A 23,923-nucleotide genomic window follows, 5' to 3' on the forward strand; every position below is an offset into this window, starting at 1 on the left:
GGGGGGGGGGTTTGGGTGGGTGGACAGGGCGACTTCTCCACCCCCACTTCCACCCAGCCCGGATTTGCGAACCCGTTTTATTTGGATTTTTTAAAACGATTCGATTAGAGAGCCATTCTTTGCCTCTGGTTGCTGACTCGCCTGTCATCTCTCTCTCCCTCTCCCTCTCTCTCTTTCAGAGCTTCGCCTGGGAAGATGGTGCAGAGACCCCCGAGGACCCAGCCCCGTTAGCCCCCGGCCCGTGGCCGCGCGTGGGCTCGGCGTCCGGATCGTGGCCTCCGCCTCGCGGGGCGCGCGTGGTTTCCCTTGGGCTCCCGTCTCTCCCGCTCCCTAACCCCCCCCCACCCCCCCCACCCGCGAACTTGCTATCGCTTCGCCGAGAGGGACCGTAAGGCAACCCGAGCCGCCTTCCCTGCGCGGCGAGCGGCGGAACCGCCAACCGCCCGCCGCGCCCCCCCACCCGCCTCCCCCTCGAGGCGGAGAAGGGCCAAGTCTCCGCAGGGCAGACGTCAGGCGCTCCCCCCCCCGCCCCCCGAGGCAGAGGGGAGGGGGAAGGCCGCCGTTTTTTCGGAGCGCTGGCCCCCTGAGGCATGGATGTCGGCGCCCTCCCTTCAGGCCAGACCAGCGCGCCGGAGGCTCTGAGCGAGAGGGCTCCCCACCAGCTGTCCGCTCGCCTCGCCCGGGAGCTCGCCCTCCCAGCATGTTTCTTTCCATGAGGCCGCCTCGCCCAGCGCCCAGAGCTTCAGTACAATGTGCAGATGGAGACTGATACAGGGTGCCTCCGCCTCTGCCCACCTGCCTTCCTCCTCGCCTTCCTCCTCCTCCTCCTCCTCCTCCGGGCGCGGCGGCTGCGGCTTCTTGCTGCTGCTCTGCCTGATGTCTTCGCTGACCGCCTCCAGCCATGAACACGGGCGCGGGATGCTGCTTCTCAAGGCCGCCAACGCCTCGTCCCCCTCTTCTTCCTCCCCTTCCTCTTCCTCTTCCTCTTCCTCTTCCTCCTCCTCCTCCTCCTCCTCGGCCTCTGCTGCCGCCGCCAGCGCGGGGAGACACGTGCGGAGCTACGATCACCTCCGAGGAGACGTGCGCTGGAGGAAACTCTACTGCTTCAACAAGTTCTTCCTCCGGATTGAGAAGAACGGGAACGTGAGCGGCACCAAGAAGGACAATTGCCCCTACAGTAAGTGCTTTGCTCTCAGGTGGTCTTTCTTCTTCGACCGCCCGGTCTCAGGCACCCCGTATCCCCCCATTCTTAGTTAAATGCAGTTATTAAGGAGACAACTTGGAGTCATTCGCGGGGGGCAGGGCGGCGAACTTCTGCCTGAAGTCCACTCCGAAGGACTCGGAGCTTTCTCTCTGGTCGTTGGGGCAGATCTGTTCTCCCCCCCCTTCCCACGCCCGCTAGGCACCTGAAGGAGCCGCTGGAGGTAGAAGGGGGGAGGGGGTGGCAGGCCCTTTGCACAGGCTCAGAAGCTCTACACCTTGTGCGTCTTCCTCGGGTATATTCGGTATTGTTTTTGTCTGATTGATTCTGGACAAGTTGAAGTCTGGCGCATCTCGGTTGGTCCGAATAAAAGGTCGTTGGTCCTGATAAGGGTGCTGGGTTTTTTCCCACCCCCCCTCTCCTTTTCCCCCTCTCCTTGCTTATTTTTCCTCAGATCTAGACTTTTCCTCATCACTTTCGGGCTGACACCCTTAGAGCTCGGATTTTCTTGAATCGTCTCGGTGGATTAACGGGCTGGAACTTGATGGTGGGGGGAGGTAAATTGGGTTGTTGAACGGAAGGGAGCCGACAGATTATATATTCCAAGTTAAATTTGACTAAACCTGGCGTGCCCTAGCTCGCATCTGGCTCTTTAGCTGCCCACCTCCGTCCACTTGGAGTTTGCTACTTTCCTGGGCAGTTTTGATCACCTCGCTTGCTGCCTGGGGTTGCTGGGATGCACAATCTATTTTACATGACCTGGAGGGCGTCAGGTTTTAATTACTTGGAAATCATCATCGCCACCACTACCATCGCTCCGTTCCTCCTTGCTTAGAGAGAGAGAGAGAGAGAGAGAGAGAGAGAGAGAGAGAGAGAGAGAGAGAGAGAGAGAGACAAAAAAAAAAACACCTTTCTCGTTGCTCCGTCTGGTACCTGCCCGCCGAGTGCGCTCCTGTCTAGTGGCTTCCCCGAGCCGGGAAAAAGACGGGAGCGCCAGCTTCGAAGCTGTGGAATGCCCCCTTCGCGTGAAACGTTGACCGCCTTTCCTTCCACAAATCACAAAGCAGAAGGAAGGTTGCCTGATCTTCAGTAGGTTAAACGTGCAGAGAAACTGGCGAATCTTTTGGGACACTTAGGTGGCCGGTTTTCGATTTAGAATAACCTCTTGAAGAATGGAAGGTGGTGGTTCTTGGCGGTTTGTTGTTGTTGTTGGTTTAAATGGTCCTTTCTTTTATCGTTAACTAGCTGGACAGCGCAGAACTCCCCCCCCCCTGGAGTGTTTAATTTTTTTAAAGGGTATGCTTGGGAGAAAGGCGGCTTGGATGCATTTGACATCAGTTTTTGCCTGGGTTCAACGGGGACGTTGTTTGTGTGGCTTGGAGGCATCTGTCATGGAGTTTTGTGCCTTTGGTCAGGTTTTCTCCACTGCCCCTTGTCGCTGATTAAGGGTCTCAGGCTGCAGCTCTGAGAGAACCCCTTTAAACATCTGACACCGTAAGGGACCTCACACACATCTCTTCATCAAATCTATTCAGATTTAAAGTTAAGTAGGACCTGTCTTGGCCCTGGAGAAACTTCCCTCCACTTGTCTGCACAATCTCAGCAGAAGCAACTGTTGTAAATCACAGCCTGTTTCGTTATACTTTTAAGTGACTCCATGCTGCTGAAATTAAATAAATAAATAGCATGTTGGGAAAGATAGCCTCTACTAGACAAATATTTGAATAAGCTTCTTTATTGCCTCTGGATGTTGGGAAGAGCAGCTGGTGCTTCCCCTTCTGATGCCTTGGATATCTACTTATTCCTACCCAGACTCTGCTTTTTGTCAAGAATTTCCAGATGACAACCTTGAGGTTTTCCTTTTTTTTATCCTTCCAGTAACTCAGTGAGGTAAACTGGGGACATCAGCATATGGCAGGGTTGGCTTTAGTGTTGGCAGCTTCAGACAACTATCTTAGGCAGCACAGTCTGAAAGAGCTAGCACCATTGCCCTGTGATTGACACTATTGGGATGTCTCCTTATTAGAGGACAAAACTGTGTGGCCTTCAAACTTTTCCTGCGCCAAGCATGCTTGCTCAGGTCTCTTAGATGCCACTATTCAATCTCCAGTGTTAGGTAGCACCTTTTAATTTTATTAAAAGCACATGCAAAAGGTTGTTAACACAATACACTTGTTATCTGGTACACTTGGAACCTGTCTTACATGTCACTTGCATGAGTATAACGCAAGTGCAAGCTTCCCCCACTTCTCACCTCAGTTTAATCCTATATCAGTCTAGGATGAAGTGAGCTGCAGATGATGAAAGCTTTTCAGTAAAGGTGTTATTAGTTGGAGAAGGTGCTACCAAACTCCTCCTGATAATTTGCCATTGACTAACACAGCTCTGCTCCTACTCTGTTAAAATGAGTTAGTGGCCATCAGGAGTCTTCTGTACCCAGAAAGAGAAGGATGACAGATTACTTGGGCTGGCCCTGATGTCATGTTTATTTCAGGATGGAAGCTCTTTCCCCACTTGCCAGCAACCTTGGCACAAACCTTCCTGGACAACATTTTCTTCTTCTATCTTCATCTCTTCCCCAGTCTCTGAATTCAATTATTGTTGGTACTGTCACCAACTGTTACTACTTTACCTTTACGTATATCTCCACTCCAAAGGCTGCATCCAGGAGTATAAAATCTCACAGGCATTGTTACTTCTTACTTAGAAGGAAATCAGAGGACTGCATGATTGGGAAACGGAGTAGAGGCAGGATAGGAAGCAGCGATACAACATCATAGTTTATGCTACAGTGGTGGACAGAACTTCAGCTCATCCATGAGGAAAGATCCTGAGATGCAAATGCTGTGTTTTCCCCTATTCCAAAGCCCTACGATAAATAGCTTTGCTTTTAAACTCCTTCCAATAGAATCACCTAAAGAAAGTACCATGGCTAAACTATTATTCTGTGCGTCAATTCTACCTGGACAGAGCACATCAGTGTAACCCAAACAAGAAGTGCAATGAAATGGAGGCAGAATCCTTTTGATTGATTGACTGATGATTTGCCATCAAATTGGTGTCAACTTTTAGTGACAGGCTTCCTCCAAGATGAAAGCAGAATTTTCAAAACACAGGTTTGGAAAGGGCTATTCAAACCAGTAAGCCCAATCACCTGCTCAGTTTAAGGATCCAAATTAAACACAGCCCCAATAGGTGACTCTCTGATATTTATCTGAACATATCCAGTGAAGGAGACCATAATCACTTCTCTGGGAAACTGGTTCCACTGTCAAGTTATACTTACTGTTCGGAAGTTTTCATTCAATTAAAATTGGCTTCTGGAAACTCAGATCCATTGTTCTGGGTCCTGTATTCAAGAACATCAAGGTCGATGTTCTTTAGTGTAGCATTCTCTCAGACCTTTGAAGAATACTATCATATCCCCACCTCAGTCTCCATTGTGGGTGCTCCATTACTGGACGCTTTTAAGAAGAGATTGGACAGCCACTTGTCTGAAATGGTATAGGGCCGTGGTGGCGAACCTATGGCACGCGTGCCACAGATGGCACGCATAACCCTCTCTGTGGGCATGTGCACTGTTGCCCCAGTCCTAGGCCTTCAGCTGGGTTTTATAAAACCTTTCTGTTTTAGGCCTCTGCCGCCATGTGCAAAAAAAGGTTTAATCAATCAGTTTCAACTTCTCGCAGGAAAAAAAAGATCTTGATTGAACTTTTTAGTCCCACCCAGTTTGCCGTCACCACTGCAGCCACGCCCACCCAATGGGCCATGCCCACTCATTGGGCCATGCCCACCCAATGGACCACGCCCACCCAATGGACCACGACGATACATAAGTGGGTTTTGGGTTGCAGTTTGGGCACTTGGTCTCTAAAAGGTTCGCCATCACTGGTATAGGATCTCCTGCTTGAGCAGGGTTTGGATTAGAAGACCTCCAAGGTCCCTTCCAACTCTGTTATTCTGTTGTTCTGTTGCTCTTTTTATTTCAAAGCTAAATCTACCCAGCTCCTGGAATCCTATTCCATACTAACTTGAAACAGCAGGCATGATGCAAATTTGAATGACATTTATTACTGGACATAAGTATAATATTGTGTTGACTTGCTTAAAAGTACCTAATTTTTAATTTCTTTATGCTCTAAGGCTTTTACGCTCTACTGGAGATTCATCTACTATTGGCTTTAGTTATTTACCATAGGTGTGAGGGAATGCTCAGTCTTCTGAAGAATTAATCTAAAGCAGGGGTCTTCAAACTTGGCCACTTTAAGACTTGTGGACTTCGACTCCCAGAATTCCTCAGCCAGCATGCCTGGCTGAGGAATTCTGGGACTTGAAGTCCACAAGTCATAAAAGGGCCAAGTTTCAAGAGCCCTGGTCTAAAGTCATTATTTCACACTTTATGAAAAGTCTGTACTAGGAAGCACTCATATGCCCACCACATCTCCAAAAATGGATTTCTTCTTAGGGCTATGCAGTATTTTAGATTTGAAAGGGAGAAGATGCTTCAGAGCATATGGTTGTTCATGTAGCACCTATTTGCAGCCCTTTAAATTGTTGTATGCTTTCTAAAGAGGATTTAGCGGCAGCATAATTCCAGAAAATGCACCTCAGGCTTAAGGAACTGATGACAGGTGCCAAGTGTCCATCCTCACATACTGTAGGACATCTTTCCCCCTTCAAATCTACAGCACTGCACAGCCCTATTATTGAATTTACATGGTGTCAAAACTTTTTGATGCACCACAAGATAATGTGATACACAATATCATCTACCCAGGGAACCAATATGCTGATAAATATTTTGTTTGGCACCTTTCCTTGCTCCATGTGACTTTAATTGGGAGGTGGTTCTTTTAATTAAAGTGATTAAATAGGAAGATGGCATACTGCATCTTTGTTTCCAGGAATATATACCAGACTCCAGAATAGATCTGTATGCTTTCTTAGAAAATAAAAAAAAAAAGGTATAGCCTAAGATTTGCTTGGAAATATTCCTTCCTGCCCAGAATACTGAAAGAAACTGGTTATTAGACAGAACTTATCACTTCTTTAAGATTCCAAACATATGACCTCAGCTTGGCCTCTATTTAATAAGATACAATGAATTAATGGTTTCCAGATCAACCCTTTGGGGAGACAGAATGAGGCAGCTGCCTTAAACAGTACATTCTTGGAAATGTGGGATTAACTACACACTTGTCAGTAAAATAAATTAGGGTGAGAGGTACTCATTGATCCAACTTGTAAGCATTATCGCTGGAGAACTATGCAGTTAATTTGGACACATATACTGTGGGGAGGCAGTGTTACTATTTACCTCAGGAACTATTATAATAATTATTAGTGGTGTTTATAATCCTGCCTTTCCTCCAAGAACTCAAGGAGGTTTATTTGTGATTCTTTCTTCATTTTATGGGCTGTGCTGAGAGAAATGACCAAAGTCAACCTGCCAAATATTTGTGACTGAGGGTAGAAGACTGTAGCCTGTTGTCTCCAATCTGGCTCCCCATACCACAACTTGTCATTTGGATCTGGAGCCCAATACATCTCCAAGAACACAATGAAGCTTGCAATTTCATAGGAATAAAGTGTACATAGACAGTGAAAAAAACAATCAAAATATTCCCTTGAATAAAGGGAAAGATATTTCATGATTCATAATAATAATAGCAAAAGCAACTAAAGTAACAATAATAATCACTTCCAATTGGATTAGTGCAATGGGTATTACATGGGGCTGTCCTTGTAGTTTCATCCCGAAACTACAACTGGCCAGTACACTGGCTTTCCTTCCAGATGCAGGTTATCAGTTTTAAAACTCTGCATGGCATTGGGTAGTACTGCCAATTCATGAGCAAATCTGCCCACTCTGCCAGGTTGAGTAGGATAGTGCCTCATTTTAAATGTTGTCATCAGTCTTGTCACCAAGCGGTCTTGTTACCAAGTATTGACATAGATTGAGGTTCAAACCCAGTAATAACGACATTTTATGTATTTGGAAGTATTATTTTAGAAAACAGAGAGGTTATTTTAGGGGGGTGGTTGGTTTTTATTGTATGTTCTCATCATTGTCATATCAGTGGCTGTTTAGCATCCTTATGATTGATGGAGTTGCAAAAATTCATGCAGTTGACTTTGGATTTGTGCTCAGTCTTGCACATGTTTTACTATGTATCAAATCAGCTGACACACAAACCAAATCATCAAATTTTAATTATCTTTAGTCATGTAGTCATCTTTTCTTGCAGGGGTTATGAAAAGCACAAAACTGAAGTACAGTATAACCTTTCTTTGTGACATGTAAGCTTTAAAGTAGAATTGCGGGTACTGTATATCTTCTATAAGATGCTTTAGTACAGGTAATCCTCAACTTATGATGGCAATTTTCTGGCAGTCCCAATTTTCTGTCACTAAGCCACTCAGTCATAAAGTGTAACTATATAGATCTTGAAAGGTGTTCAAGGGTGCAAGGGGGTATGCAAGAGTCATGGCATGATATGAGATGACAAGGGAGCCACAGCAAGGGTTGGTGAGGGTGCATGATTGGCTAGTGCAGGGTGAGCATCAAGGAGCCGAGAGAGACTTACCATAGCAACTTGCAACCTTCCCTGCCAGCTTGTGCAGTGACTTTCTGGGAAAGTCATCAGGGAAGGTTGCAAATGGCAATTACGTGATCGCAGAGCGCTTCAACTGGTTGTAAGTGCAAACTAGATGCCAAGCACTAAGATTGCAATCATGTGACCACAGGGGTGCTGTGACAGCTATAACTCCAAGGACTAGTCATAATAACCATTTATTCAGTGCCTTCCTAGCTTCAGTTGCTAAACAAATATTCATAGGCCAAAGACCACCTGTAGGCAAATACTGAACATTGTTATAGAAAAGCCCTTTTTTAGTTGCTTTCTCGACATTTTGAATTAAAGTTACTTCCATATTCTTGCTCTAGGCAGCTAAATATATTGAGCTAGTGCTACGGATTAATGTACTCGGGTATATTTACCCAGAAGCAAGTTAATTTTGATGGCAAGAAACCGTATTGTCTAGTGTCTGTTTAAATTATGTTTCCCTGTTGATCAATCAATCTCAGTAACAACAGGCACAATGGCTGAAAAACAGGTTGTCAGAGGTGCAGTGTGTGGTGATTAAGATGTGCAACTTGAATCACTTCAAGTCCATATTCAACTACTGAACTCACTGGGTGACTTTGTATCAATGATTATATCAGTCTGCACCAGGGGTCTTCAAATTTGGCAACTTTAAGACTTGTGGACTTCAACTCCCAGAATTCCTCAGTCAGCCATGCTGGCTGAGGAATTCTGGGAGTTGAAGTCCACAAGTCTTAAAGCTGCCAAGTTTGAAGACCCCTGGTCTGGACACTTCATAGAGTTCTAAGTCCTGTAGGTTAAGAGATTGTTAGCTTTAAAGGCAATGACTATAAAAATGCTAATGCAATTGAAGTTGGGAAGAGGGAATACTCAATGCCAGATTAGTAGACATATTGTTTCTATTTAGTGACTCAAAGGAAATTGGCCCAATTCCATTGGGCTTCTACCACTCAGGCTTATGGCAATTGTGTTATTGGACCACAGTTCTCACTGAGGGTGCTCTCTGAGCTTGGTTGTTTTCTTGCAGATTTTTCATTATCCAAATTAGGTAACATCATCGGATTAGTGTTCAGGGCTAGCATCAAGATGATCAGGACTAGCACCTATGATGTTACCTAGTTTGGTAATGAAACATCTGCAAGAAAACAACCAAACTCAGAGAACACCCCTAGTGAGAACTGTGGTCCAACACATCTTGAAGGTATTCATTTCAACCCTGAGCTACAAATATTCTCCTTTAGTAGTACAGCTTTCATTACTTCCAGCCAGCATGATACAAGAGGGAGAAAGACTAGTTTACGCCTACAGAGAAAGAGAATAAAAGACTTAGGATTGATGGGAAATATAACCCAGCTTCAACAAGATTCATTTTCAAAACAGGTTTAATGTATAAATACTTTATATGAAGCCCCTAATAAAGGTTTACTTTGGCAGATGTTTTCCAACTTGATTACACAGAGCTTACATCAGCCTTTTTCCTACCTTTAGGATAATGGGAAAGTGGGATGAATTATGGTGGTTCTGTCAAAAGTCTGGGACAGCTTGCATAATTTAGCATTGCTGGAGTGTATCTGTCACTTAAAATGTGTAGGATGGCTTGAGTTTTGTTTTATTTTCTTTACTGCTAAAGCTTTATCCTGAAACTTGACCACTTGGCTCTCCTTCTTACCTCAGTGGTGCAGCTGCAGAAGTCTTCCTGGGAAACTGCTCTTGAGAAATGAATTTCTAGGGAATAAAGCAGCTGTAAGGCTCTATCTTGAAGACTGCTAACATATGCAAAGTAAATAGTCAAGAATAAGCACTACAGCTACTAAAGATTGCCTAGAAGGAGAGGGAGAAGGAGAAGGAGGAGAAGGAGGAGGAGGAGGAACATAGATATCCGGATTCTGGGAAGTTTTCAGTATGTTTCTACTCATGCTTATTCTGAAATAAACTTACTGGCTGTACTTTCAAATCAATGTATAGAGATCCATTGGGATTATATCCTGATCTTTCAGGTGAGAGGTACTGCAAAGGGCTTAGTAGCCCTCTCTTTGCAACATCCTTTGCCCCTGTAGCCCCTTCTAACTGCTATTGTAAGTTAATTACCAACTTGGTCTCAACACAATTATTAAAGACTGCAATTTTTGGCTAACAAAAATGCTCAAGAAAAGAGATTAATATAGAATATATGTAAGCGAAAAGAAGAACGGTTGCAAGATTTGTGTTTGGCTAGGCTAGAGAAAAGAAGGACTAGGGGGGACATGATAGTAATATTCCAGTATTTGAGAGGTTGCTACAAAGAGAAAGGGGTCAATTTATTTTCCAAAGCACGAGAATGCAAGAAACAATGGATGGAATCTAATCAAGGAGAAAAGCAACCTGGAATTAAGGAGAAACTTCCTAACAGTGAGGATAATTAACCAGTGGAACAGCTTGCTGTCAGTTGTGGGTGCTTCATCACTGGAGGTTTTTTAAGAAGGGACTGGACAGTCACTTGTCTGAAATGCTGTACAACAGGGGTGTCAAACTAGCAGGCCATGGGCCAGATGCATCATGCAGACTACGCTCACCCCAGCTCCACAAAGGCAGAAAACCTTGCGATACGTCACAATACATCATGTAACGCGATCGAGTTTGACACCCACGGTATAGGACAAGGGTAGGCAACCTTGGCTCTTTTATGACTTGTGGACTTCAACTCCCAGAATTCCTGAGCCAGCCAAGCTGGCTCAGGAATTCTGGGAGTTGAAGTCCACGAGTCATAAAAGAGCCAAGGTTGCCTACCCCTGGTATAGGATCTCCTGCTTGAGCAGGGGGCTGGACTAAAAGACTTCCAAGGTCCCTCCAGCTCTATTCTGATTCTTAACAGCTACCATATTGGGGGAGAGCAATTTGGAACAGAGAAGCATACAGAGTGAAGTGCCTAATCTTTTTCTTCTCCTCTCTTTTTCTGTGACGTATAAGCCAAATGTTTACTGATTCAAATCATTCCTTCCTGATGTTTTCTGGATCACCAATAGATGATAGATAGATAGATAGATAGATAGATAGATAGATAGATAGATAGATAGATAGATAGATAGATAGATAGATAGATAGATAGATTTAATTTAGTCATATTTAATTTATATTTTAATTTGTTTAAATTGAGTCCAAATTTGTGAGCTTAAATTCTTCACATCTGAAAGCAACTTATTAGCCAGAGGTATGATGGTTATGGTTCAGATCTTTTCCATGTTTTTTTCCAGAATACCATTCTTTCTTTCTTTCTTTCTTTCTTTCTTTCTTTCTTTCTTTCTTTCTTTCTTTCTTTCTTTCTTTCTTTCTTTCTTTCTTTCTTTCTTTCTTTCTTTCTTTCACTCTCTCTCTCTCTCTCTCTCTCTCTCTCTCTTTCTTTCTTTCTTTCTTTCTTTCTTCTTCAACTTCTTCGTTGAAGTGTCTCTTCCTGTTGTTCCAACATGCATTTCCAGAGAATTTGGATAATATCCTCTGAGCTGAAATGTGGTTGGCTAGTTTGTAGCATAGCACAAGGGGTGAACCCAGCCAATGTAGTGATGTTTCAGTGTGTTGAAAAAAACCCAGACAATTTGATTAATTCAAGGAATCATGTTAGTATGATATTTTATAGCATGTTGTTTTACATTCTGCCTTTACTACTGCTTCAAACAGATACTTCCCTGTTGCTGTACAATTTAGGAAAATCAGTAATAAAGATATATTTCAAATTCTTGACCATGCTGATTTCACTGGAAATTTTAATAACTTTTTTAACACAGTTGAGATCACTGCTATGAAAGAAACAATAAAATTTCATAGAATCCCCAGCGTCTGGGTTGAAATCCATCAAATAATGCTTTACAGATAAGATGTGTGTATTGAAGATGTGTCTGTTTAGTGCCATCATAGAATCTGGTTGTGAGACATTTTTTCTTGATTCTTCACTTTCCTTATTGCAGTGTTTCACAACCTTGGTGACTTGAAGCTGTGGCTTGAATTCTGGGAATAGAAGTCCGCACAGCTTCAAGGTGTCAAGGTTGAGAAACATTGCCTTATTGTATTATCTTTAAGAAACTTTTGAAGACAGCTGTAATTAGCAAGGCTGATTTTGATTGATTGTATTAGATACTGGTTCTTGGGGATTTAAAGAATTGAATTACAAATTGATCTGTTAATTTGCTTGCTTAAAACACTGATGTAAGAGCCCAATTGAGTTTTCTATACCAGAGTTAATGTTCTATTCCTTGGGCTCACTGCCAGTATTATACACTTCAATGACCCAGAAGTATATCACTTAGAGTTGGCTAAGTTAATACTGCCCGATGGATAACTTTAAATGTAACCCAAGAGCAATAAAAGCACTGTTTAACTCAACATCTCTTCAAAACAGCACCTTATTATTACAGTACGCCTTCAGATTAAATGATTTATATTCAGTTATGTTTAATCATATTTAAAGGCAACCTGATGGTTTGGATGATGGCTAATTCTTATTTAAGGAACATCCACTGAAATCAAGGGAATAAGTTACTGATGGTGAAAGAGTCACTGGCTTCTATAAGTGTCTATTAAAACTAAATCTGGATATTACCCATCAACTTAGAAACAGATCTTAGAATTTAGTTTTCTCGGTATTGAAACTGTAAGCTTTTTATTATACCAAATTCTTTCTCGTTTAAGTCTGGATTGTTCCTGGATTTATAATCAGCAACTTTTGCCTGTGGATATTTGGGATTTATGAATGCAGAAAGGATTACACTCTATACTATTTACACGACACTCCTGTTACTTTTTATTACGTTCCCATAGGATAGATTCTCCACATACATCACTAGAATTATTATATATCTGCTAAAATATTCAATTGTAAGGAGACTTTGTCTTCATAAATTTGATTAATAGCCACCTGCTAAAGATGGCTATGAAAACATTTGGTAAAAATTACCTTGACAGCCTAAGAAGAATATGACACAACAGCCAAAGAAGCTCAGTTGTCCTACAGTATTTCAACAGATTTAAGCTTATGACCCCTTACATGTATTATAAATTCATCTTTGATGGGAATTTGGCCCCACTAAGGAATTCCAAAATATATGCTTGGCCTAGAGAACACCAGCAATTTTTCATACATTTTTTCAAAAGTTAGTGCCTTTCAATGATGTGGAACTTTGTCCTGTGGTAGAAGTTGAATAGATGTAGAGATGCTATTTAAAAGTTGTCCCTTTGGTTTAACTGAAGGTTGAATCCTTTGGTCTCCTTCCAGTTTTGTGGCTGATTTTGCAAAATACGGATTTGACCAGGACTACTCTATTTGACTATCCAAAGAAGGTTGGCTATCTCAAGCATATTGATTACTTAAACCTAATAATGATCTTCATAACTCAATAGTTCATGAACCAGATCAACAATGTGGCACAATGGTTAGAATATAGTATTTCAGGCTAAGTCTGCCCATTGCCAGGAGTTCAGTCCTGATGGGCTCAAGGTTGACTCAGCCTTCCATCCTTCCGAGGTCCCAGATTGTTGGGCAATATGATGACTCTGTAAACCACTTAGAGAGGGCGGTAAAGCACTGTGAAGCAGAATATAAGTCTAAGGGCTATTGCTATTATTAAAACATCCATGCCCTTTACTGAACTTCAAATACAAACGTTTCTTTCTAGCTTTAAGTCACCTGATTAGCTGTAAATATTGATGATTGAGAAATGTAGGCTCCATACATGTATGAGCCTGCCCTGCTTACAAATAAATATTTTATACCAGTAATGTAAAATAACCTTTGGGTATTCCTCACGTTTATTTGCCAGGGACTGTCTATAAGTAGTAATACCTTTGAAGCAATCAATTTAATGAATTGCTCTCAGCTGCTACCTAGAAATACGAGAATTAACATTGGGTTAGATTTCATGGAGTTCAAATAAATGCTTCAATCAATATTGCATTTGTTAAAGGTGTCATTTGATACAGTCTGTTGATATCCTTGTTGGTCTCCTATCTATTCTCCTTTGCTGCATTTTTACTTTGTTTTTATTGATACAGCATTTGTGTCAAATGCTGAAAGCTGCAGTTTTTTTGTGATAAGCTGTATACAAAAATATTACCCAAAATAACTAACTTACCCAAAATAATGAAGACATGGTGAGAAACATAAATGATTCTACAGTCTCACTCTATATCTAGTATTAATCACTCTATATCTAGTATTAATCTCCACACTTCAGCATGCCTAGATAGGGTCATGTTCTGTATTGTTTACCCCAAAATTTGATGCATAGGTCTCAACTCTCAGTAATTTGATTCCTATTTAGTGGCAAAAATATTGTCCACCTTTCTATTCTCTGTTCAAAGTTACAGCTAACCTTGTATGATCGATTTTTTAATCTGATAAGGTCAGAATGGTTGTTACCACAGCATGTATATTTGTAGTTATTCTGCAATTATTTGTGCATTTCATTTCTATTCAAGTCTACCCCAAGTCTTTTTTTGAAGAACTCTACTCCATATTACCTTGAAGAATAGGTGGGTGGAGAATATAAACAATTTCTCATAAATCAAATCCTTCTCCTATGATTGGATTGCTTAGTTAATTCCACATGGTCCTGATTTTTACTGAGATGTGATTGAGGAAATGTGGGAACATTTATAATGTGACATGTGTCACATATTTAAAGAATGCCTTTATGGACACTTTTTGCTTTTCATTTGGGTCATCAGCGTTCTTCCTTTGAACATTCTGTTCTAATTGTAGCTATAAATCACTGAAGATACAGAATAGTTTCCCTTGTAAGGTGGACAACTGGACATTGCCTTTTGCTGCTCTGGACATATGCTGCAAATTCTGTTATTGCCTGCTAAGAGACATGGTGTCAGAAAGAAAGCATTGCCTTTTCTTTATTTGGTCATAATTCAGAAGTTATCTTTGTCATTCATGGTCTTGTAATAAATGAATAGAGGCATAGCTGTATGTAAAGACTCTGGTGCAATAACAGCTTTATGTGCACAAGTTGATTAAATTAGACAGAGGGGAAATAAGATGTACATTCAGGTAGCATTTCAAAAAAACCTATATGGAAGAGAGTTAACAGCCACAAATAATGGTTTCCCTCATGCATTTGTAGGTCATGACCCATTCATCCAACAAATGCTTGCAAGGAATTCCCCTTATGTAGTTGATTTCTGATGTTCTCTTTTTGTGTCCTGTAGCCACAGATTTCTGCTTCTTATCTGGATGGGGAAGGCAAGGTCTGGAAACATTCCAAATTAGGAAAGAGGGGGAGGATTTTATTTTTTCAGAATCCAAAATGGAAAAAGATGAAGAGGAGAGAGGAAGAGAAGGTTGTACAGAGAAAGTATTAGGTTGATTCTACTTTAAGAATTTTTTTTTTTTTAAGGATTGCTTATCCAGCCAAAGAATTTTCTCTGGCTCTTTCAAAACTAATGTAACAAAAATATAATTAGGGGTTTTACTTTCCTGAATTGATAATCTTTTCTATATTTATTATTTTCTTATTCACAAGTGCCGCAAAGTGATGGATTTAGGTCTGTTAGAATGCAACATCTTAGATCATTTAGAGTGTATCTTTTCATAGTAACACTAAAATATTACAATTTCTTACTTACTAAATTAGATGAACAGAGGTATTTTATGTAATGCTATAGAAGTGGCCATCAAAGTCTCCATCCCTGTAGTTACAGAAGTATAGCTTTAGTCACAATATCATTGAGGTTCTACAGATAATCCTCAATTTATGATCACAGATGAGACCAGAATTTCTGTCACTAAGTGATGTGATGAGTTGCACCCAAGTTTACAACCTTTTTTGGCATGGTTGTTAAGTGAATCACATGGTTGTTAAATGAATCCAGCTTCCTTCACTGATTTTCCTCGGTGGAAGGTTGCAGATAGCAATCACATGACCCCAGGACATTGCAACCATGATAAATACATGAAGGTTGCCAAGGCCCCAAATTTGGATCACATGATGTAAGTCAAGGACTATGTATTTCAGGGGTTTTCAAACATATTCAAGCCCCAGAACCTAGTAGTTTTTTTATAAAAAAAAATCGTATGACCTCTGATCAAGATGAAAAACATTATTGATAAAAAATTGGCTGCATTGCAGTAAACTATTTTTAATTTCCCTTTAGTGTCTCATGTAACCATCAGACTCTGCTCTACTTGAAGGAGCTTTAAAATAATGTTTATATGTGACTAGTTATTCGAGAGTGTGTCTACGGAGAGGGAAGTAAAAATGTCTTCAAATGCCCATAGGACTTGAAAATATAACACTTTAACTGACACCTTGATATAATTTTTTTAATGGCCATTTGTTCATAACTAGCATATAGTGCAAGTAATACATGGATGGAATGTAGATTTTATTGGGAAGGTCAAGTGATTAATTAATTAACCCTCAGCTTAATTTCAAAAACCCTGTAGCAATCATTTCAGATGAGTGCCAGGTGGACAACTGTTCTTGAAATTTCTTTCTATTTTTCTTTTGATGAAAAATAATTTCCTTTCAAAAGAGTGGAGAACTTTAGATAGATTCTTACGATGTGGCATTCTTGCATTTATTTCATTGTAGCATAGATGTCCAGCTGAGAATGTCTATACTTTCATTATATAAACATTTCTCTAGCAGACTCCCTTGCTTCTCACACTTCTATTAAAATCCCAAGGAAATTTCTTCTCTGGCTTTTTTCTAGTAGTGACACTATTGTGACCACCAAGGGGTCATGCTCTCTAGTAACAGTGAAAATGTTTACTTTCCCTAGAGAAATTCAGTGAAATTTTCCACCCAATTTCTTTGCCCATAAACCAGTGAATAATTTTGAAATATTGTTCATATCCAACTGTAGTTCAGATTTTTAGCAAGAGCAATTTATCCAACCAACAAAAAGCAGTGTACATGTAGCATTATCCAATAGCATTCCCAAGGGGTGGATCAATGTTCCAAATAGGCAAGATGGCAACCATACTGTGATTCAGGACCTTCCCTTTTTTGTAAGCGCTTCAAAATAAACAATATGTACCAAGAGCTAGCACTTGGATAACAATGCTGCAACTATCATTTTACTTCCTCCATCCGAGAGCCAATTGGCAATGTGAAAAAGAGAGATGAATGAAAGAAGAGATAGAGGAAAAAAAGGAGAGGGACAGGGAGAGAGAAAGGAAGATGGAGAGGCAGAGGGAGGGAGGGAGGGAGGGAGGGAGGGAGGGAGAGAGAGAGAGAGAGAGAGAGAGAGAGAGAGAGAGAGAGAGAGAGAGAGAGAGAGAGAGAGAGAGAGAGAACTGCATTTTTTTTCTATCCTTTTCATTACCAGCCAAGTGCCCTCAAGGGAATGCAGCCTCCAGACATAAATAGTCCCCCCCACTTGTTTTAAATGGATTAGGAACTTGGTCTTAGCTTTTTAAATGAAATATAATTTGGTAAGTGTGTATTGTACTGTATATAAAATGGGGATTCCCATAATGTCTGCATTTTATTCTTCAGTGGTGTCCGCAACAGAGGAAAAAGGTTCTGTTTAATTGACCCCAATACACAGCAGATTTCCAGAAATTTTACACCTCTAAGCCTAATATGTACGTGTCTCAGAGTCTTGGATTCAGGCCAAGGCTGAATGCATTGAACAACTATGTTTGCTTTGCAAGCATATATTAGTGGAAAATAGTAGCCTCCTGTCTAGTCAATTAGACATTTCAGATCTTTCCTCTTCTGTCATTTCTCCTTCCATTCTTCAGCATGATTGTCCATCCTATCCCATCCTATTACTCCATTTCATGAGATCATACAAATGCCCTTTGCATGACTTTGTTCCAATCATATGCCCATTAACATGGGAGTAGATCCCCCTGAAATTAATCTGAGATACACCTGAGTAAATAATGCATTGAGTTAAACTGTTCATTTGTCAGGTTTTATTTTGCGCTCATCAACTGCTATCTAGACTATAACTGGGAAAAGCAGCACTTTATAAAATAATCTAATTAAAAAACTGCTTAAATACAGGTAGATTATTGCAGTTACATGCCCTAGCTGGAAATCATGTAAACTACTGCTGCTACCAGTGGCATACATGTAGTCCTTGACTTACAACCATTTGTTTAGTGACCTTTGAAGTTACAATGGCACTGAGAAAAAGTGGCTTATGACCAGTTTTCACACTTAAAACCAACATTCAAAAGCTAAGCAACTGGCTAAAACATATAAGGAACGGTTGCTGGAATTGGGTATGTCTAGTTTAATGAAGAGAAGGACGAGGGGGGACATGATAGCAGTGTTCCAATATCTCAGGGGCTGCCACAAAGAAGAGGGAGTAAAGCTATTCTCCAAGGCGCCTGAAGGCAGGACGAGAAGCAACGGGTGGAAACTGATCAAGGAGAGAAGCAACTTAGAACTAAGGAGAAACTTCCTGACAATTGGAACAATTAACCAATGGAACAACCTGCCTCCCGAAGCGGTGAATGCTCCAACACTGGAAGTTTTTAAGAAGAGACTGGACAGCCATTTGTCTGAAATGGTATAGGGTTCCTGCCTGAGCAGGGGATTGGACTCGATGACCTCCAAGGTCCCTTCCAACTTTATTATTATTATTATTATTATTATTATTATTATTATTATTATTATTATTATTATTATTATTATTATTATTATTATTGTTATTGTTGTTGTTGTTGTTGTTGTTGTTGCACTGTCTCAGGATCACATGATCATCTTTTGCAACCTTCTATCTATCAAGTCAATGGGGAAGCCAGATTCACTTTACAATTGTGTTACTAACTAATCAAGAGTGATTCACTTAACCATGGCAAGACAGATCATAAAATGGGGGAAAACTCACTTAATAACTATCTTGCTTCGTGACATAAAGTTTTGGCTCAATTGTGGTTGTAGGTCAAGGACTACCTGTACGTTAGCATATCTTATGTTAAAATGTTAGTGCATAGTTCTTACTAGGTTTTTGAGAACTCATTGGACATATTTAGCTGCTGCTGATTTTACAGGTCACATGTACACGTTTCTAGCACATGGAAATAGATCAAATTATTCCAATGGGAATTGAAATATGGTAAATTCACTGGCTGATACTGGACAGTTTTTATTATGTACTGACAATGTTTGTGTGTGCTGATGTAAAAATGCTACATATTTGCAAAAGACATCTAAGTGGCAGATAGATAGGATTTTCCCAATACCATTTTGCCATGCTTGTGTTGCAAAGGAGGAAATAAACTGGGAATAATTCATGGAACAATGATCTGGCATATAGCCAGGAAGTGATTAGCAGCCATGAACTGTTCTGGTAGTGGCTGATAAGCCACCTTTAGTGGTGGAAGTGTGGAAGGTGTTTTCATATTTTCTCTCAGGCATTCTCATGATAGCTGCTAAGCCTGCTTAATGTTGAGACCAGGTTATATTTCCCAGCTGCAGAATCTAGATTTTAAGATTTTTTACCAAGCTTTGCTTTGACAATGTTTCAGGCAAATCATTCCTTTGAAGCTGCTTACTAAAGCAGCACATACTGCCTTGTCAAAGCAAAGTGAACACATTGCTTCATTTCAGGCCTTGACTAAAATGCTTCTCACAATGCATAGGAGCTTCTACTGGCGGTTGGAACTGGTAGCAAAGGCCTGAATTCAATACAGAGAACCTAGACAAGGCACGCTTTTTCACTTTTGTGGAATGATGGGTCTTCTCAGGGCAAAGCATAACTGCCTTGCACAAGTCTAGTGGATATATATAGACAACATAGATACATATAGATATGTAGCTATATAATTCATCCATAATGCAAGATGTAATTATTACAGCATCTCTAATTTATGATTTTAAATTCTAACAAAACAGACTCTTCACTTGGTATAAGGAATGGAATAGAATAGAATAGAATAGAATAGAATAGAATAGAATAGAATAGAATAGAATAGAATAGAATAGCTTTATTTGCCCAATAAATAAAGGAATTTGTCTCCAATACAAAAGCACTCAGTATACTTGCAAAACAACAGAGATAATAATATACTAAAAGTGTACAACCAGTAGTAGGGGGAAATAAGAGATAATAAAAGGATAAATAATACTACAGCCATAGTATATGGATTTTACACGAGTAGATTCCAACACCACTCCATGATAGCTGCTAATTCTGCAATTCTAATTCTTGTGAGAAGCCACTGCATTTTAACTGTTATTAACCTATTGCACAGAAATAGAATCAAGTCAGAGCATCTTTCTCTTATTCATAGTGGCTGGATAGCACTGACGTTCTTTTTGGGTATGAAGCACTAATGAGGAACAATTTTTCAAAAAGGAAGTTTTGCTCAGGAGCCCAGTCCAGTGCAATATTCACTGGATTTTGATCATGAGAAGAAGACATAATTATGGGCAAAGTAAAAGCTGCTAGTAGATGTTTTTGGTGACAGTAACACTACAATTGGTAAGTCTAGTTGCTACAGTGCTTATTTTAATTTAATTTCTGTGATAAGCAGAAATTGATTTTGAACAGAAACCAGTAAATTAGCACATGGAACAGCAAGAATTGTGGGTGTTTCTTTCTTCCCCTGTTCCATTAGTTCCATTGGTATTTCCAATAGCTGTGGACTATGTTTAACATTTTAGGGCTAAGAATAAACTGATGAAGCTAAGTGGCAGAGTGCTTCATATACATGGTGGTGGCCAATGATTACTGACTTTTTAAAAGTTTTTGTAGAGGGTGTGTGGGGAATCTTTAATTTTCCACAACTGTACAAGTTTTGTTCTATACACTACTTGGAAATCATAACAACAAATTTTGACAATGATGGTCAGAGGCTGCAAAATTAAAAACAAAACAAAAGAGGAGCGGTTACAAGAAGTTACCAGCCTCAGTCCTCTCCAAACCCTGTGTAGTATTTGTTGCTGATACCAAGGAGAAGGCTGGCAGATCAGACACATTTTTGGCCAGCAAGCCAAAAATACAACGAAGGCCCAATTTGACACTAGGCATGGTCTCCTATTAGCATTTCAAATTTAGAGACACATTTCAACAAGTAGGGGCATATGCTATGAAATGACAAAGAACACTGTATGAAAAACTGTGTAGATGAGATAAAAGCAAGGATGGTTTACAAAGATAGTACAGGGAGATACACGGAAGGGTGTTGATGTAAACTAGATTTAATTAAATTTCCCTTCCTTTTCTCTTATCTCCTACCTTTGGTTTCTTCTCTTACTATTTCTCAATCTTCGCTGCTTTGCATGACATTGCAATACATGCTGGGCTATCTATACAGTTTATGAATGTGCCCAATTTCCCAATGTGATGGAAAAGTATATTGCTTAATTTTTCCTGTTTAGATGAGTAAATCCACAAATTCTTTCTAGTAGTATTCTACAAGTACAACCAGTGCTTTGGAACAAATTGTACCTATTGGTACATAAAAATTACAAGCATCCCAGACAACTATCATTAACACAATAAGGAAAAAATGATTTTTGGGAGAAGTGGCATTTAAAAGATTGTATGGAGTGTATGTATACATTCCGAAAATGAAGCAATCAATATTTCCCAGTGGGAAATATTGATTAAACAGATCTATCTGTAGAATTTATGCTATGTCTACAAATAGCATCACAGGCAAGAACCCCTATTTTATTGTTCCTTAAAATGCTTTCTGTGTTTCTGGAGTTTATTATTTTTTATAAAATAATAACTTTATTATTTTTTATAAATAACCCAAGGTGACAAACATATTAATATTCCTTCCTTCTCCTATTTTCCCCACCACAACCACTCTGTGAGACAGAGTGACTGACCCAAGTCACTCAGCTGGATTTCATGTCTAATTGGCATATTCTTGGTCACAACTTATTCTTGCTGTTTTCTACTTGACAGTTCATGGAATGCTAAATAAAAATATTAGTCAATGTGCATTTGGTCTCTGCAAAATAGCTAGAGATAATTCTTGGATTCAAATGTATATACATTAAGAGACCTTTTCAATGCTAGCTTGACTCATTCATGTTGTTGTTGTTAAATGTATATTAAATGTATATAGTGTTAAGTGTATATTTAAGTGCATAAAGAACTATGTAATTCATAATATTTGAAAATAAGGAAAACCAGAACGTGTTTTACACTGTAAACTGTGACTCCAAATGAAGAGGGAGCCATTTTACTGGACTTTAATTAAAGAAAAGAAAAAAAAACCAAAATAAATAAATAAATAATTCAACAAGTTAAAAATTTGCTTGAGACTTTCGGTAATTAAACTCATATATTTGAAACACTGAGATGAAATACTATATCTTTTCATTAATATCAGAAGGTTACATCTGAAATGTGTTGCATTTTTTTTTAAAAAGGCAAGTTGAAAGAGAAAACTACAGTTTATCCTGCCAAGCACAGAAGCCTGTACGATGCCAAAGTAACTATGTTTGACATAGTCCTATCCAATTCTGGAACTAGGTAATGAAATTCTAGCATTGCTTGGTTGGGATTGCTTGAAAACTGGGCATCCTACAGCCTCAAATGTTTCTTTAGATTGTTTATTATGGGAAGGTACATTGCCTGAAAGTTTATTATACAACCTCATTTTACAACAATTTAAATCCAAGACAAGAATGATATTCAAGATATTGTGGATAAGTTGTAACTTGGGTATTGTAGACAATATACAATCTTTAGGTAAGACCTAAATATTAATATATTTAGCATAGTATAAGCTAGGAATCACCTAATCTTTGGGAATCTATTTGACCATTGTGAATATGTTGTGAGAAAAAATGGCTGCTATGGGAAGTTTGCCTGTTCACAAAATGGTTGCCCCATTTTGACAGGTGTGACCAGTCAAAAAATGCCACTTTACCAGAAGTAATCCTAATATATATTTGGTTTGAAGTTGCCAGTAAATCCAACAATGAAATAAATAAACTTCCCCAGAGTACTCATTATCCTCACAGGTCAGGTTTGGTTTGGGGAGGAGAGTTAGTCCCTTAAACTTAATAATAGGATTTAAATATTTAAACAGTTAGTGATACAATTAATCAAATGGGTTTTTAATTGACTTTTAATTGATGTGTATGACTATTTACAAGTATGAATATGTGGGTACACCAAAATAGATGCCAAAATAGGAGGAAAAACTTCATTTAAATGTTGAGTGCATTATCTGAAAATAAAGAACAGGTTTTCTTGACTGGGTACCTACAAGCTGTATTGGGAAACATGGCCTGCTGGAACTTTCAGTCCAATTCATCTGGAAGGAATCACATTGGAAAAAAAGTAACAGTGAAAATAGGCTTTTTTCTTAACAAATCTTTTATCAATACGCATATTTAGTAAGTGAATCTATTGACCTACTAAAGCCCAAATAGTGGCTCATTAAAATTTATTTCATTGAGTTGCAGTACCAGGGTGGAGTTAATGACTTGTTTTGTATTAATCCTAATCCTATCCAGACCCCAAAACCTAAAACAGACTTGGTAAAGCAAGAATCTACAGTATACAAACTAACTCTTTTCCAGCCTAGTATGATTTTTGATCATAGGTTTTTGCATTGTTTTTAAAAAGCTTAGCCCAAAACCACATGTTGAATCTCTCTTATCTGAGACAAACATATTCCTAAAGCTATATGTTGAAATTGTGTCTGGTTTCTCACTATTCATTACACTAAAATGTGATTAGCTACTTTATGATTCAGCATGTTGTGCAAATCCCATCCCTACTGTTAGCTTAATAGAGAGGAACACACTGTACAAATCTAGAATTTGTATTAATTGAGAAAAGCGTGATCTAATTAAATATAATACATGTGTGGTACAGCACAGCCATTCTGGAGGTGGCAGATGTTGGGATAAAGCAGTTTAGCGTAGCTTCTTCTGACACCCTCTGTTCTTCAGCAAATGTTTCTGCACTGATGATGTTACCTAGTTTGGGTAATGAAATGTTGTAAGAAAACAACAAGCTCAGACAGCACTAAAGTCCTTTTCCCCAAAAAAGTAGTAGAATGGGTAAAAGATCTATGCTGACTGGAAAATTCTGGGAGTTCATTCACAACATGTCTAAAGAATTCCAGATTGGGGAGTGTGGGGTCTTGCAGAAAGATTTTGCCTACTTCTTCTCCCTCCCCATTGCAAATATGTATCTCAAAATT

The 23,923-nt window shown here is 39.7% G+C and overlaps 1 protein-coding gene across 1 annotated transcript in view; it reads left to right on the plus strand.

Moving 5' to 3' along the window:
• Positions 1–750: 750 nt before the first annotated feature.
• The window catches only part of FGF10 (fibroblast growth factor 10), a 90,421-nt gene continuing 67,248 nt past the window's right edge, over positions 751–23,923 (plus strand). The window contains exon 1 of the mRNA XM_015819967.2: positions 751–1,177. Within this exon, the coding sequence (XP_015675453.1) occupies positions 751–1,177 (427 nt within the window). The remainder of the gene's footprint in view (positions 1,178–23,923) is intronic.

This window comes from Protobothrops mucrosquamatus, unplaced genomic scaffold, assembly GCF_001527695.2.
Source record: "Protobothrops mucrosquamatus isolate PMUCROS unplaced genomic scaffold, P.Mucros_1.0 scaffold1035, whole genome shotgun sequence".
Lineage (NCBI taxonomy): Eukaryota > Metazoa > Chordata > Lepidosauria > Squamata > Viperidae > Protobothrops > Protobothrops mucrosquamatus.